The sequence below is a fragment of the Malaclemys terrapin genome, chromosome 1 (assembly GCF_027887155.1).
Source record: "Malaclemys terrapin pileata isolate rMalTer1 chromosome 1, rMalTer1.hap1, whole genome shotgun sequence".
Taxonomy (NCBI): domain Eukaryota; kingdom Metazoa; phylum Chordata; order Testudines; family Emydidae; genus Malaclemys; species Malaclemys terrapin.
The window spans coordinates 46482568-46499851 of NC_071505.1; the positions used below are offsets into that span (position 1 = coordinate 46482568).

Below are 17284 nucleotides of genomic sequence, written 5' to 3' on the forward strand. Positions count from 1 at the left end.
GGTATCTGCAAAAATGTTATAATTTGCCAGATACGATTATCTCATTTATGTATTTGTTTCACCTTTTGAGCCACTAGCAAACATGCTCCTTGCTCTGCCTTCCTGGTTGCCATCACCTCGGCTAGAAGGGTCTCAAAGATACATGCCCTTATGTCTGAACCACCATACACAGTCCTCTTCAAGGACAAGGTACAGCAGTGGCTATACCTATCCTTTCTTCCAAAGGTGGTCTCCCAAATTCACAGTAAACCGGACATTTTTCTCCCGGTCTTCTATCCTAAGCCACATGACAGCAGGGAGGAATAGAAGCTCCACTTGCTGGAAGTGAAATGTGCGCTTGCTTTCTATAGAGAACCAAACCCTTTAGAAAGACCACCCAACTGTTCATAGTCATCACAGACAGGATGAAAGGCAGTCCAGTCTCGGCCCAGAGACTCTCATCATGGATCACGTTCTGTATCCACTGGTTATGATCTGGCAAAGGCCTCAGCTCCTTGGGTGACAGCCCACTCTACAAGAGTGCAAGCATCTTCGGCAGCATTCGTGGTGCAAGTTCCAATCCAGGATATCTGCAGAGCGGCGACCTGGTTGTCAATCCACACATTTGAAGCAAATGCTTCAAACTACGCCATCACCCAACAAGCTAGAGATGATGCGGCCTTTGTCCAAGTGGTGCTACAGTCAGTATGTCAGTGAACTCTGGACCCTCCACCTGATCAACTGGTTTGGCGTCACCTACATTGGAATAAGAAGAACAGGAGTACTTGTGGCACCTTAGAGACTAACAAATTTATTAGAGCATAAGCTTTCGTGGACTACAGCCCACTTCTTCGGATGAAACTTTACATTGGAATAGACATGAGCAAGCACTCGAAGTGCTAACCTTTCTGTAACTGTTGTACTTCGAGATGTGTTGCTCGTGTCCATTCCAAAACCTGCCTTCCTACCCCTCTGTCAGAGTTGCCAGTAAGATGGAACTGAGGGGGCGGCAGGTCCCTATATACCACACCATGAGGGCACGACTCCAGGAGGCACCAGAGCCCACCTGATGGATGCCTTTGAGGGAAAAGCTTTCCAACCATGGTGCACACCTACATTGAAATGGACATGAGCAACACATCTTGAAAAATAACAGTTACGGTATTTGTTTGTTTTTCATTACTGCAGTGCATAGGAGCCCTAATTAGGACCCAATTATGCTAGGTGTTGTAAAACCAAACAAAAAGATGGCCCCTGCCCCAAAGACCTTGCAGTCTAATTTCCTAATTTTAAAATTGCATTAAATCTTATTGTGAAAATGAACTATTTGTAGTAGTTATTTTTAATAGATCCTCGCTCTCAGATCACTTGGCTTCTGGAGTGTTGGCTTTTGGGAGTGATTACTAGCTTGGTTAGCTGTGAATTTTGTCTCTAGGTAAAACAATTAAATGCCCAGCTTGGGTTTAACAATACTGAACTTTTTCTCTTGATTTTCTGCTCACTGGCATTTCAGGAAACCACCTCTGCTGTTCTACACAGTTGCAATCACTGAAGACCCTTAAACTATAATTTTGCATTTCCTGTGAGGATTACTGTAGTTTGGAATTCACTGTTTACCTTTGTCCAGTATAACTTGAATCTGTTAACTTAGAGAGTGTGCTGCAAAACCATGTTTTTAGATGGGATGTGGGGAGGGCTGTGGTGTGTGAGGGGAAAGGGATTCTTACTGTGTTCTCTGCAGAAGGGCTGGGACAATGGGGAGAATCTACTTTTTTATATTTTCTATTTGTTGTATCCATTTTTGTAGGCTATATCTTGAATATTTTTATAGGAATATAGAGTTTGGGATAGGTGCCTCTTTGTACACTTCAAATCAAAACAACTGCAAATCCCTGTGATTGTCAGAGAACTGCTGCCTGAGCCATCTCATTTTCCATGGCCCTAAGGCTGTCTCATGACTTCCTGAGCACTCCTGGAACCAGAAGAGACTAAAAATATGTCTGCTATCCATCCAGAACAATTGATAAGGGCAGTAAACTGACCATCGTGATTCAGAGTCTCATAGACTTTAAGGTCCGAAGGGACCATAGTGATCATCTAATCTGACCTGTACATTGCAGGCCACAGAACCTCACCCACCCACTCCTGAAATAGACCTCTAACTGCTGGCTGAGTCACTGATCTCCTCAAAACATGGTTTAAAGACGTCAAGTGACAGAGAATTCACCATTTACAGTAGTTTAAACCTGTAAGTGACCCAGGCCCCATGCTGCAGAGGAAGGTGAAAAACCCCACAGTCTCTGCCAATCTGAGCCAGGGGAAAATTCCTTCCTGAATCCAAATATGGCAATCAGTAGAACCTGAGCATGTGGGTAAGACCCACCAGGCAGATACCTGGGAAAGAATTCTGTGTAATAACTCAGAGCCCTCCCCTTGTTGTATCCGATCTCTGGTGTTGGGGATTTTTGCATCTGGCAGTCGCCGATGGGCCATCTGCCATTGTAGGTAATCTTATCATACCATCCCCTCCATAAACTTATCAAACTCAGACTTGAAGCCAATTAGATTTTTTGCCCCCATTTGTCCCCTTGAAAGGCTGTTCCAGGACTTCACTTCTCTGATGATTAGAAACCTTTGCCTAATTTAGAGCCTAAACTTGTTGATGTCCAGTTTATATCCATTTGTTCTTGTTTCCACATTGGCACTTACCTTAAATAACTCCTCTCCCTTCCCGGTGTTTATTCCTCTGATGAATTTACGGAGAGCAATTATATCTCCCCTCAGCCTTTTTGTTAAGCTAAACAAGCCAAGCTCTTGAGTCTCCTCTCATAAGGTAAGTTTTCCATTTATCAGATCATTCTAGTAGCCGTTCTCTGCACCTGTTCCAGTTTGAATTCATCTTTCTTAAACATGGGAGACCAGAATTGCACACAATATTCTAGATGAAGTTTCATCAGTGTCTTGTTTAATGCCTCTACTGAAAATACCTCGCCTGATGCATCCTAGGACTGCATTCACCTTTTTTCACAGCCATATCACATTGACAGCTCATAGTCATCCTGTGATCAACAAATACACCCAGGTCTTTCTCCTCCTCTGTTGTTTCCAACTGATAGGTTCCCAATTTATAGCAAAAATTCTTGGTGTTAGTCCCTAATTGCTTGACTTTGCACTTTGCACTATTACATTTTATCCTGTTTCTGTTATTCCAGTTTACAAGGTCATCCAGATTTTCTTGTATGATATTCCGGTCCACCTCCATATTGGCAATACCTCTCACTTCGTATCATTCACAGATTTTATTAGCCACTCTCACTTTTTGTGCCAAGGTCATTAATAAATAAGATTAAATAAGATTGGTCCCAAGACCAATCCCTGAAGAACTCCACTAGTAACCTTCCTTCACCCTGACAGTTCACCTTTCAGTGTGACTCGTTGTAGTCTCCCCTTTAGCCAGTTCTTTATCCACCTTTCCTATTTCCCCCTTCCCCAATTCACAGAGATACCCCTGGAAGGGACAGAATATTTGTATATGTCCTTGTTCACCACACCACCAACTGGAAAGACTGATTGCTCCTCCGTAGAGGCTGAGTGACAGTCCCTTTTAGATGTGGCCCCAGCAAGCCCATGTCTCTCCAAAGTCACATTCCATCATGGTAGAATTATTTGTAAATGCTCCTCTTGCCCACAGGCAAAATACATAGTAGAAGAAGCTGATGGCTCCTCCTTAGTCAAGGCAGATGTCCATTTTGGGTCCCCCTGCCTTGAATTCCACAAGCCCCTTCAGTAATCTTCCTTAAATTTCCTTTTTCATGGCTTTCCTGAGCTACAAGCAGGGTGACTTCTCCAACAGTTCAACCTCCATTAAATCCTCTTTATTCTGCCTTCTGATAGCAGAAAGCTGGATCCATTGCACCCAAGTTTGCACCTTCCTGGGAAGACTGCTTTAAAAGGTCTATTTAGGTCTGTCAGTTCCGTGGTCGATGTCTCAGTCACGCAGTCGGTAAATAGCTGGGTAAAGATGTGTGGCCGCCCCCTGGAGGAAAAGGGCTCACCCCTAAGTTGCTGGTAGTACTGTTGCTGTAATGCGCTCGGGGAAATCCAGCTTGGCAGCTTCGATGATATTGAATTTGGTGGCCATATCCTCCTACAGGGCTTAATACATGGCTTGTGCTACTTTTGTTAGAAATGGAGCTAAACTGGCAACCAGATCATATTTGAAGGTGATCAGATAGGCCTCAGGAGTCACCTAGTCCCATTTTAGGCAGGGATGACTTGGCAACTTGTGCAGTGTCTCTGCAACAGCTGCTCATGGAACTTTCTGTTCCCTGTGGCTTTTTCAGAAACTGCTGCAAATAAACTTGGGTGATTACTCATGTCATATACTGAACTTTACTGGAGAATAGGTTACCTACTGCTTTTTGTTTTGTGGGGTTGTCTGAGTTAATTGATTCACACAAGTTTCAAGGCAAGAATATTGTTGAAAGAAGGAAAGGCAGAAACAGAAATAAGTGTAATTAATGCATGCAAAGATTTGGTCATAGTGTAAACATCTGAAAGATTTTTTTTAAAAATCAGTGCTCAGTTGAACTTCTTTTACAGTATTAGTAGAGGAAAGAGGTTTACATCCTTCCACCAGAGAGATTAATCAGATAAATTCTCACTGATATGAGAAGGAAGGTATTGGGGGATTGAAGCTCTGTATCACTGGAGAGGTGGTGTCCATTTTTACTTCCATAATGTCTCCAGATGTTACTAGAGCTTTTTGGAAGCTTATTCATAGTCTGTTAGTGGAATTACAGTGTTCTGTTTTAAAACATTTCTTCTGTTTTTGTAAGGTTCTTCTGGTTTGAAAGAGATTAGCACAGTGGGACCCCATGGGTCATTGGGTGCTATTCCAATACACACAATACATAAAACTAAAGAGAAATACTAGAACTGGTGATATCTTTTAACATGCAATAAACTTTTAAAGTGCAACCACTGTAAATATTCCCCCTCTAACTCCAAGGGAAAGTTAGATTCTGATATCACACATCTGCATGAGCCAGAGCCCTAGGCATGATCCTATACTGCCTGTGCATTAAATCAGCTGTTTTCTTCCTACTGCTAAGTCCCGTCCCCCCCACTTTCAAGGGAAAGCATGAAAGGCCTTTTCTAGCTATCTTCCTCTTTTTATAAGACTCTCGTGCCTTTCTCCCTTTCCTAGTCTCTACTTCAGTGTGCCATAATTTTCTCACCAGTTTTTATCTATCTGCCTATTTTTCAGTTCCTAGTTCATCTTTCATCTCTGGATGCTTTTCAGCCTCAGATTATGCAGTCCTCTCCTTATGTGGATGTTCTGGAGAGCAGGTTTCTCTCTCAATCGTGTATTTTGCTTATGAAAAATAGCAGGGAAAGATGAACAATGCCATACTTTGCTGTAACTAGCATATGGTAAAAGAGAGACAAAGCTCAGTCTCTCACAGTCCATTCAAACAGAATTGTACAGCCTCTTTGCTGTATACTTGCTTTTCAGGGTCCCTCTAGTGTTCAGTATTATAGTTAATACCTGTAGGTACTATAGGAAAAGCCCCCTCCCAAGGGTTTACATTTCCTCCTAAGAAAAGAATTGAAAGGTCTGTTGCCAGCAGACTGTGGGTGCCCTGTCACAGAACAATGTAATGCAAAGAATGGATAATTCTCGTGAAGACAAAATGTTGCATTTTAATACATTTTAAATATTACTTACCATCCCTAGTAGGAGCGGTGGCTCCTAACTCAAAACTACTTTTTATTTAAAGCAATCAGAATTTGAAAGCTTTTCCTCAGAGATATTTCTCATTATACAATTGTATGATCCCTTACTGTACATCTCACTGTTGGTTGGTTTTATTTATTTCTATAGTGCTCAAAAGAATACTAGGCACTCTAGACCTGTGGTAAGGAATCTCTGCCCTGAAGAGCTTATAGCCAATAGAGACACTGACAAAGGAGGTGGGAGGGATATAACCTGAGACTTGGTTGCCTTTTCCAATCATAGAATCATAGAATCATAGAATATCAGAGTTGGAAGGGACCTCAAGAGGTCATCTAGTCCAACCCCCTGCTCAAAGCAGGACCAATTCCCAGCTAAATCATCCCAGCCAGGGCTTTGTCAAGCCGGGCCTTAAAAACCTCCAAGGAAGGAGACTCCACCACCTCCCTAGGTAACGCATTCCAGTGTTTCACCACCCTCCTAGTGAAATAGTTTTTCCTGATATCCAACCTGGACCTCCCCCACTGCAACTTGAGACCATTGCTCCTTGTTCTGTCATCTGCCACCACTGAGAACAGCCGAGCTCCATCCTCTTTGGAACCCCCCTTCAGGTAGTTGAAGGCTGCTATCAAATCCCCCCTCATTCTTCTCTTCTGGAGACTAAACAATCCCAGTTCTCTCAGCCTCTCCTCATAAGTCATGTGCTCCAGACCCCTAATCATTTTTGTTGCCCTCCGCTGGACTCTTTCCAATTTTTCCACATCCTTCTTGTAGTGTGGGGACCAAAACTGGACACAGTATTCCAGATGAGGCCTCACCAATGTCGAATAAAGGGGAACGATCACGTTCCTCGATCTGCTGGCAATGCCCCTACTTATACAGCCCAAAATGCCGTTAGCCTTCTTGGCAACAAGAGCACACTGTTGACTCATATCCAGCTTCTTATCCACTGTGACCCCTAGGTCCTTTTCAGCGGAACTGCTACCTAGCCATTCGGTCCCTAGTCTGTAGCAGTGCATGGGATTCTTCCGTCCCAAGTGCAGGACTCTGCACTTGTCCTTGTTGAACCTCATCAGGTTTTTTTCTGCCCAATCCTCTAATTTGTCTAGGTCCCTCTGTATCCGATCCCTACCCTCTAGTGTATCTACCACGCCTCCTAGTTTAGTGTCATCTGCAAACTTGCTGAGAGTGCAGTCCACACCATCCTCCAGATCATTAATAAAGATATTAAACAAAACCGGCCCCAGGACCGACCCTTGGGGCACTCCACTTGAAACCGGCTGCCAACTAGACATGGAGCCATTGATCACTACCCGTTGAGCCCGACGATCTAGCCAGCTTTCTATCCACCTTACAGTCCATTCATCCAGCCCATACTTCTTTAACTTGGTGGCAAGAATACTGTGGGAGACAGTATCAAAAGCTTTGCTAAAGTCAAGAAATAACACATCCACTGCTTTCCCCTCATCCACAGAGCCAGTTATCTCATCATAGAAGGCAATTAGGTTAGTCAGGCACGACTTCCCCTTCGTGAATCCATGCTGACTGTTCCTGATCACTTTCCTCTCCTCTAAATGTTTCATAATTGATTCCTTGAGGACCTGCTCCATGATTTTTCCAGGGATGTTTTCTTCTGTTTTGTATTTTAATCCTTACCTATTTTCATCCCCACTGCCATCTTCATTCAGCACTTTCCATTCCTTTCCTGTTTTGAAACACACTTTTTCTCCAGCCCAGTCCCCAAGCCAATTCAGGAGTGATATTGACATGCATGCGAGATACTTGAATCTGTCCAGGTCAGCAGGCGGTCCTATCACCAGGTCTTCTGGGGTGTAGAAATAAAGGGTAGATTTAGGGGAGAGAACAGTCTCAGAGGACTTTCCATGCAGCATTGCCAAGAGGTAAAAGTGTGTAGGAGAACAGCATCAAAACACAGTTTTGGAATAATGAATAGAAATAAAGGTCAAAGACTAAAGATGTTCAGATATTTTACCATGTGTTTAGCTTGTTGGATGTTAAAATATATTTGTGTACTACTGTTCTTAGAGAACCATTTAGTAAGAGTGACATATTCCTGGATTTTTGAATTGTATATCACTTTCACTAGAGGGTTCTATTCAGACATTTGTTGTGTAATATGCATATTCTCCAGCCCAGCATCTCCCCCAGTGCTCATACATCTGGACTGTAACTCTCCACGGTGCCGCTCCCAGAGGCGTTCCAGAGTTTCACCACTGCTTGTCCTAGCCATGCTCTCCTGCTCCTGCTAGCCACTAAATTCTCTGCCTCCTTGGCAGGAGACAGTTGGCAGATTTAGCTGCTCCTGCTTTCATTTGCTCCCCTGTTTTTCTCTCCTGTTTTCAGGCAGTGGTGAGCAGATGAACTGGATCTTTTTAACCCTTTTTACTCCTCCCTAGGTAGAATATCAACAGTTGGGTGGTTAATCAACCTGGAAGCTGCCTCTGTAGAGTCTCTCTGCCAGCTCCTCTGCCTCCCTCCCAGGCATGATAGAACAGCCAAGGAAGCATCAGACCAAGTCCAAAAAAAATGCTCTGTTTGCGAGGCAGCCTTTCAGGCTCCACCCACCCAACTGACCCTAACTCCATTAGGACTCGAATCTGAGTTGGACTGGCATGTGGAGTCCTATCTGCTGAGTAGCCATGTCTCCAACACAGGACAATCAGAGCTGGAGCCACAGAACAGAGCAGGGAGATGATCAAAGGACAAGAAGGATCTCATTCAGCTGGCCGAGGGGTAAGTCCCCGGGTCCAGGACTTTAAAAAGAACAAGGCTGCAGGGCTACAGGTCCGTCCCCCCACCCCCATCTTAAAATGGCTCCTAAATGCCCTGGGAAAAGAAGCAGGGCTCATAAGCAGACCCTCTCCCTCCCTGTTTGAGCTGGAGGAGTTGGGCAGTGAACCCTTTTCGCCTGCTTTAGGGGACTGGGACCCTGCAGGGGAGGAATCAGACAGAGAGCTCTCTGGCACTGTGAAAGGCAAGCTGTAAAAACCTCATCAGCGCCACAACAGGGTTCCTGTGCCCATGAGATGGGCTACAAGAACAAAGACACGGCATAATGCCAAATTTCTAATCTCAGTAGCCTTCTTTTCATTGGGTCTGCAGGATTCTTGATCTTCAGATTCCTCAGAGCTATCAGGCTGACCAAGCTGCTGATCAGGCTAATCTTCGCAAAATGGGATCTACAACTGGTTTTGAAAGGTCTAAGAGATTATTCTTTTGAGACCCTGACTTCAGTGATGGCCTTCTACTGGTCCATAAAAACTTGTTTTCTGGTCTCTATCACATCTGCTAGATGGGTATCAGAACCAGTGATGTTACCTGTGCAAGAACCTTGTCATATATTCCACAATGGCAATGTGGTGCTGAAAACACCAGTCTTTTCTTCCTAAAGTAATTTTTCCCTTCCATACGTCCCAAGAAATTGTCCTTCCTTCATTCTGTCCGAATCTGCGACATCCGACAGAATAGAAGTGGCACATCTTAATGTCAGGAGAGTGCTGAAAATCTACATCATGCACACAGAATCCACAGTGCGGTCAGGTTCCCTGTTTGTGTCCTTCCTGCCTAAATGTCCAGGTCTCAGAGTTTCTAAAATCATCCATCGCTAGATGGATTAGGCTCTATATTGTTGAAGCCTACAAGGCACGAGAAATCCCTGCTCTGTAGTTTCTGTGATCCCTCTATGCGATTTAAATGTCACTGTTGCTTTGCAGGTGTATTTATGTATTCAAATTAGGGAGGCATCAGTTGCAGCTCCAGAGTTAATGTTGAGTTTAGTTTTGCACTTAAGGCAGGGATTCATGTTCTTGATTACACATGAAAAAATAGTGCAGGGATCGGCAACCTTTGGCACGCAGCTCACCAGGGTAAGCACCCTGGCAGGCCGGGCCGGTTTGTTTACCTGCCACGTCCACAGGTTCGGCTGATCACGGTTTGCCATCCCAGGCCAATGGTGGCGGCGGCCAGCACAACCCTCAGCTCACGCCGCTTCCCGCCGCCCCCATTGGCCTGGGACAGCAAACCGTGGCCAGTAGGAGCCGTGATCGGCCGAACCTGCGGACGTGGCAGATAAACAAACCGGCCCGGCCTGCCAGGGTGCTTACCCTGGCAAGCTGCATGCCAAAGGTTGCCGATCCCTGAAATAGTGTGTTCTCCCCCAAGATACAGCACTTATTCTTTAAGTAGAGAACTAGTTTTCTGAGACTTTATAGTAAATCCATTAATTTAGTTTGAGTTAAAATTATTGTGACGTGTTGGACCCCCCATCCAGGATGCCAGCTGATGTACTGGGGTTTAGCTGAGCCTCTCCTGCTCCACCAGCCTGGATTCCCTCTCCCTGTTTTGCTGAATTAGGCTCTCCAGCCTCTTGCAACACACACACAGAGGTAGGGCCATACCCAGCTACAGACACAGACTGAAATCAGCTCTGTGTGAAAAGGCTTACCCAGCACTCAAGTGCACACCCTTTTTGGGAGATAAACCCCAAAGTATGTTGTTTTGCACTGTATAGAAAGATCTGCACAGCGCAAACTCATAAAATTTCACCCTCTTCCTCAATTTGAAGAGAGATATGCATGACTTCTTGCCTCCTCCTGTTAGAAATTACATAAACTGGGTTTAATAATAAACAAAACAAATTGTATTAACTATAAAGGGCAGTTTTTAAGTGATTAAAGAGATAGCAAACCGAATAAAGCAGATTACTGGGCAAATAAAACAAACCACAAAAACTAAGCTTGATTTACTAAAGAAATAGGTTCCAAAATGTAATTTCTTACCCTAAATGTTGAATTTAGGCACGATGCAGGGTTTCTGTAGCTCAGAGTTATTTTCTTAGACCGGATCCCTGTCTCAGTCTGGACTCATCCCTGCCTTTCCCTTTAGGTTGGTTTCTTTGTCCCTTTAGGTACTGTCAGCCGTCTCTCTTCTTGGGTAGGCAATGGAGGAGAGGCCCATTTGCCCTCATCACCACCCTTAAATAAGATTTACATAAGGCGGGAATCTTTTGTTTCCCAAACTTGACCCCCCCTCTCCTTTTAGTGGAAAGTTACAAGAAGTCCAAGATGATGTTTAGTATCAGATGACAAGACCACCTGACTTACTAGTATCACAGCTACATCCCAAGACTCCTCCCAGGAAGGAGAGAGATTAGTATCTTCACAGTCTTGTTGTTTCTTCTGAATGGCCCATCAAATCTGATGGCCTGTTGTCTGGTGGGTGTCTTCCAAATATACACCCAGTTTTAATTGCTACATAGTCCATATTCCTAACTTTAGATACAGAAATGATACATGCATACAAATTGGATAATCACATTCAGTAAATCATAACCTTTTCAATAACTCACATGACCCATCTTTCATAAAACATATCTTAGTTATGTCATATCCATATTATAAGCATATTTCCATATGGAGTGTAACATCACTATTATTTTTGTTTTTATTTATCTTAATAATTGGAATAATGCTAACTTTTCAAACTTTCCATGTAGTTAAATCTCACTGAAATATTTTGCGTAGGCTACTTTGAAGAATTACTTTGTGGATTAATTGTTGGGTTTTTGTAGTTTTTCTTCATAACTGAAAATTTCTCTTTCAGAGAATTTCTTGAAGACTTGTTTTTTTTTTCAAAATGGCTGCCATCTCCTATTGTTTTTAATGGAACTGAGGCCACAGGCTGCAACTGCACCTATTTACCTACTTTTCAGTGTTGCACTTTGACTCCAGACCACATGGCGGTGCTACCATCTGCCCTGTAGTGACAACATGACTTTTTTTTTTAGCAGCAGATTTTCATCTAATCTGTTACAAACACGATAATGCTTTAATCACAAGGTTATTGCATGGTGTTACTAAAGGGAAGAGTTAAGGTTGTTTGGGTGTTCTAACTGCTTCCATTCTTTTGCATGTTTGTATTTCCTATAAGTTTAGCCTTAATTCTGAATTTCCTTGGTTTATAATAGTTGCTTTTGGGATAGTTACAACATCTTTATAATGTACAGTAACTCCTCACTTAAAGTCATCCCAGCTAACGTTGTTACATTGCTGATCAATTAGAGAACATGCTCGTTTAAAGTTGCGCAATGCTCCCTTATAACATTGTTTGGCAGCCGCCTGCTTTGTCCACTGCTTGCAGAAAGAGCAGCCCATTGGAGCTAGCTGGTGGAGCTTGGAACCAGGGTGGACCGGCAGCCCCCCATCAGCTCCCCACTCCCCTAAGTTCCCTGTGTGGCAACTGCCCAGCAGACTATCAATTGCAGTTCAGCTGTCCCTCCCTCCACTGCCATGTGCTGCTCCTGCCCTCTGCCTCTGAGCTGCTCCCGGGAGCCTCCTGCTTGCTGTGTAGGAGGCGGAAAAGAGGGGGGCTAATGTCAGGGTGTCCCCCTCCCCCCACTCCTGCCCCCACTCCTGCATCTCATCTCCACAGATCTGCGGGGGGGGGGGGAGACGGACACGACAGGGCTCAGAACAGAGGGAGCTTGCTGGCAGCAACTACTGTCTCAACTTCCTGATCTACTTAAAAAGGCAATGAACTTAAGAGTGGAGTCAGCATACATAAAGAGGCAATGTGTATCTCTCTCGCTCTCTCACACACACACAAACACACACACACACACACACACACACACACACACACACACAATATCTGTCTCTGTGTCTCTCTGACATGCTGTCTCCCCTCCCTCCATTCCTGCTGCCTTGTAGAGTGTGAAGCTACATTAACAACAATGTGTTAATCCTTGAGGGCTCAACTGACAGCTGCAGTCCACAGGGCCCTGGGCTGGAACCCGGAGTAGAGGGCGGGCCCGGGTTCCCCCCAAACCTCCCAATTGACCTGGACTGTGGGTTCTTCCAGAGGGGAAGGTCTCTGGGCTGTTCCCCAACCCACATGGTGAATCTCTGAGGCAAGAAAATCCGCCAATAAGCGCAGGACCCACCAAGATAGAGGAGAAACTTTGTCACAAAATATATATAAAATATATATATATAGTCTTTTGTCTGTCGAAAAAAATTTCCCTGGAACCTAACCCTCCCCCCCCCCCCCCATTTACATTAATTCTCATGGGGAAATTGGATTCGCTTAACATCGTTTTGCTTAAAGTAGCATTTTTCAGGAACATAACTACAACGTTAAGCGAGGAGTTACTGTATTATACTCAAATTGCTGATACATACTAGCAATTTTGAGTATCTTTTTGTCTAGGAATATAATACTGATTTTCTACTTACTGATATTTGTACTTCTGATTGCAGTACAATAGACGCTTGACAGGATAGGTGTTAATTGGGAATATAGGCCCGATTCTTTACATCATTTCAGTATGTGCTTAAAGTTAAGCATCTGCTTAAGGCCAATTGACTCTAATAGGATTTAAGATTGCATTTAAAGTTTAAGCTCATGCTTGAGTGTTCTGCTGAATCTTTGCTGAGTCAATGCCATACTGCTGATACCTTAGCTAACGTTTGGTATTTTAACAAAAATTCCTCTCTTTTCCAAGGAAACAAATGACTCCGCTAATGTATGCAGCTCGAGAAGGACACCGTCAAGTTGTTGCTCTTCTTGTTGCTTCTGGATCACAAATAAATGCCCAGGATGAAAATGGTTATACAGTAAGCAAGCTACTTGTATATACTGTATGTGATACTGAATTGGGTGTTTACTTTTCACATTTACTACTTGTTCCTCAGAAATACCCTTCACTCTAGTGCGCCACCTTGCCAAATTTTTCTGGAACTGACTCCGTCTGGCACCATTCAACAACTTTTTCTGAATCAGAAGAGATTGTTCCTTAACATGGCACTTGCAGTAGCGGCTTTGACTTTTTTTTTTTCTTTCCTTATTTAACCTTATCTCTCACCTATCTGTCATCTGTTGCCATCAGGGGCGTGAGCAAGGGGGGGAAGCAGGGGCACGCTTCCCCCCAGTAATCTCTCCGCCACCACCCACAGCTTCTGCCCTGTCCTCCCCCCTGGGATTCCCTCCCCTGAGCCCATCCTCCCCTCTTTCTGCCAGGGTGGGAGTTGGGCTGAGCGCAGCTGAAGGGACATGCCTCAGAAAGGCACTGCAGCTAGCGCTCCCACTGAGCCCCACTAGATGACGCCCAGAGCAGGGAAGCAAAGCTGGCAGCCCAGCTCTGCCAGAGGGTGCGCGGGGAAGCCGGCTGATACCCGTCCCTTCCTTGCCTGCAGCCTCCAGTAAGTGTTTGGGGCCCACCTGGGATGCCGAAGAAGGGAGCTCAGGACAAAGGTGGGCAGAGGCAGTGGAAACGGGGGGGTTCTGTGGGGATGGGTAGGGTGCCTGGGGAGGTGGTGAGGGAGGAAGGGGAGCCTGGGGACATTGGATGGGGTGCTGATGTTTAAAGTGCCCCCTGTGATGTTCCCTGATGTTATCTGGACCGGTCATCTGCTAGGTCACTCCAATCTTCGACTCTGGGAGCCAGCCTTACCCTGCTCTGCTGTGAGAACCTCCACTCCTGGGCTGTTCATGCACAGCCTCTAGCGTGTAAGCTTCTCCCAGCTACATGAGTGAGCACTTTTGGCCAGCCGCTGCTTGGATTGTGCAACCGAATGACACTAGCGTATATCTGCGGTCCCAGACATAACCCTTGCAGTGTCCAGTTATGCTCGCTGGACACTGCAGGCTTACATGAGTTTGTCAATTTAACAAAGAAATTGATATATACCAGGCTTGTTATCCCAAGGGGAGTCTCTGACACGCTTCAGACCAAACGTACTGCTTCAGGTAGCATAAACAAACAGATTTATTAACTACAAAAGATAGATTTTAAGTCAAAGCACAAGAAGTCAGATTTGGTCAAATGAAATAAAAGCAAAACACATTCTAAGCTGATCTTAACATTTTCAGTGCCCTTACAAACTTAGATGCGTCTCATCAGAGGCTGGCTGGTTGCCCTTCAGCCAGGCTCTCCCCTTTCATCAGCGCTTCAGTTGCTTGGTGGTGGTGTCTGTAGATGGAGGTGGAAGAGAGAGAGAGCATGGCAAACATCTCTCCCTTTTATCATGTCCTTTCTTCCCTCTTGGCTTTGCCCCCCCCTTCAGAGTCAGGTGGGCATTACCACATCATAGTCCCAAACTGACCAAGGAAAGTGTGTGTGGGGGGGGGTGACTCACTCGAGAGTCCAGCAGATCCTTTGTTGCTGCCTAGGCCAGTGTCCTTTGTTCCTGTGAGGCTGGGCTGGGTTTGTGCCATACATGCCGTGATGAGGTATGAACTGCCTCTTTGCTCCTGGAGAGTTTTTGCCTGGGTTTGTTTTAAGCCTCGAGAACACATTTTCAGCCTCAAAACTATATACATGAAACAACCTATAGCATTACTATAACAACAATGCTCAGTGCATCATGAGCCTTCTGAAGACACCCGACATGACAAATTTTGCATTGGATACCACACAATCATTTTGTAAGGATGAACATGGGGGTACAGGGTGTTCACCTGGTGTACAGAGCATCGCACATCCCCAAAAATAGTCACATTTAAATCCCTGCACATGCCCCTGGTTGCCATAGCATCTGAGTCCCTTTTATATTTGGAGTCGTGGTAGCCCAAAGCTTTGAGAATTGCTCAGAATGGAATTTCAGAATTTCACAGGTATCTTATTGCTTCCTTATTTGCCATTATGTTCCTGTATTTAAAATAATCTGCAAACTGTAAGGTATGGGGTAATTTTGCTATTAATGTTTAAATAAACCAAAATTGTAGAATTTAGAACAAACTAAGACAGTCTATTAAATACACTTGTAGTCCGATGATGTGGCAAAGGGGAGGGAACACCTTCCCATGTGTGAAAGATGAGTGAGTGAGAAAGGGCAGAGTTAGAACTGACTTTGCATATGCGTTGAGAACTTTTGTCATTCATATTTAAATCTGCACTTTAACTTTGAATTAATTTTTAAAACATTTGACAAAATATTTTACATGTTGTCCATTTTTAGTGAATTGTATTCTGTCTGGTCATCTTCCAATCAATAATTAACTTAGTGTAACAAAATGAGATTGTGCAGCGTCATCATAATTAGCTGGTGGAGTTACTCTTCCATGTTTACGTTTCACACAAGTTACCCTATTTTGTTTTACTGAGATAATCTCTTTTTTGTCTTGTTTTTTTAAACTTATTCTACCAAGTGAAACAAAATGTTTTATATATAGGCACTGACATGGGCATCCCACCAAGGACATAAAAATGTAGTCTTGAAGTTGCTTGAACTTGGAGCTGATAAAACTCTACAAACCAAAGATGGAAAGACAGCAGGAGAGATTGCAAAAAGCAGTAAACATTCAGAGGTATTGTTCTCCACTAAGGTCTCATTCTGTTTTTCCTGAAATGTTCATGTTCTCACTGGTTGCACAGCTTCCCAGACCAATGTTAATGTAGGCCCTTAAACATGTATTACAGCATATATTTAACAAATATTTATTAATATTATTCAGTGCTATACTGTAGGTGTTCATGATGTTTTAAAAGTTACTACACATGCATTATGTTGCAAAGTTAATGTTGCTGTGGGAACTTTAACTTAAGAATTTCTCTGCTTATGTGTATTTAAATTTCCAGCATAATTCCTTGCTTAGAGTTATTATTTTAATACGCGTTGTATCAAAAATGTATTCACTGACAGTTTTTCTGATCAACTCTTTGAGAAATAGTTGGTTGAATTCAACCAAGATAACTTTGAAATAGATTACATTGTATAGTATTTAGCTACATTTCATTTGGGAGAGTTCTACAGAAATTCAAATAGAAAAACATTTTAAATTGCTTAAATATGAAAAAGTAGCTGCAGGCTTTAGGTAGTATAGTAAATATCAGCAGCTTCAATCATTAGTGCTCAAGGGAGAAGTCTGTCTAAAAAGGTTGAATCATCTCCTGTGGCCCTAAGAGCAGCAACAGAGGGTATGTCTACACAGGGAGCCTCCCAAGCCAGGTCGATATCTCTCGAGAGTTGTGAACTACACTATTCAGCACAGAGCTCGGTGGAATCTGCAACTCCATAGCTGTGATATTTAGCATTTTTCCAAGACTGCATATTTGCAGAAATCAGCATTATTAAAGTGAAATTCACTATTTTTCTGCACCCAGGCATCTATTTTCAGCATCTCTCTCCAGCTTTCCCCACCAGGGGGAGTTCATTGGATTAGAGTGAGTCTTCCCTGCCCTGTTCCTGGGAGCCAGGCAGCAGAGGGACAAGGAGCCAGAGCTGGAATCTAATGACAGTTAGGAAGCGGAGAAAAGAACCAGTATTGCAGACTAGGAGCCTAGGCTGCCTGGAAAACAGTGGAGCAGTCAAGGCCTGGTGATTTGGAGAGATTAGCCATTGGAAACCAGCTACAAACTACTTTTCATGGCACACATTGGCAAGGAGGCTTTGAGTCAGGCTGCCTGAAAAGTGTGGCAAAAAATCCATTGAGAATAATCACTGACAAATTTTACATCACTAGGAGCTTGTGTTTGTGAGGAGGTGAGGGGAATGAGAACAAAGAGTATTCAATAAAGAGACAATAAATTAACATTGCATTCTTGTAGTG

General features: G+C 43.8%; 1 protein-coding gene across 1 annotated transcript in view; it reads left to right on the top strand.

Annotated features, from left to right (window-relative positions):
- The window catches only part of ASZ1 (ankyrin repeat, SAM and basic leucine zipper domain containing 1), a 104238-nt gene that overhangs the window by 59051 nt on the left and 27903 nt on the right, over positions 1-17284 (top strand). The window contains exons 5-6 of the mRNA XM_054016184.1: positions 13239-13350; positions 15908-16042. Of these exons, the coding sequence (XP_053872159.1) occupies positions 13239-13350; positions 15908-16042 (247 nt within the window). The remainder of the gene's footprint in view (positions 1-13238; positions 13351-15907; positions 16043-17284) is intronic.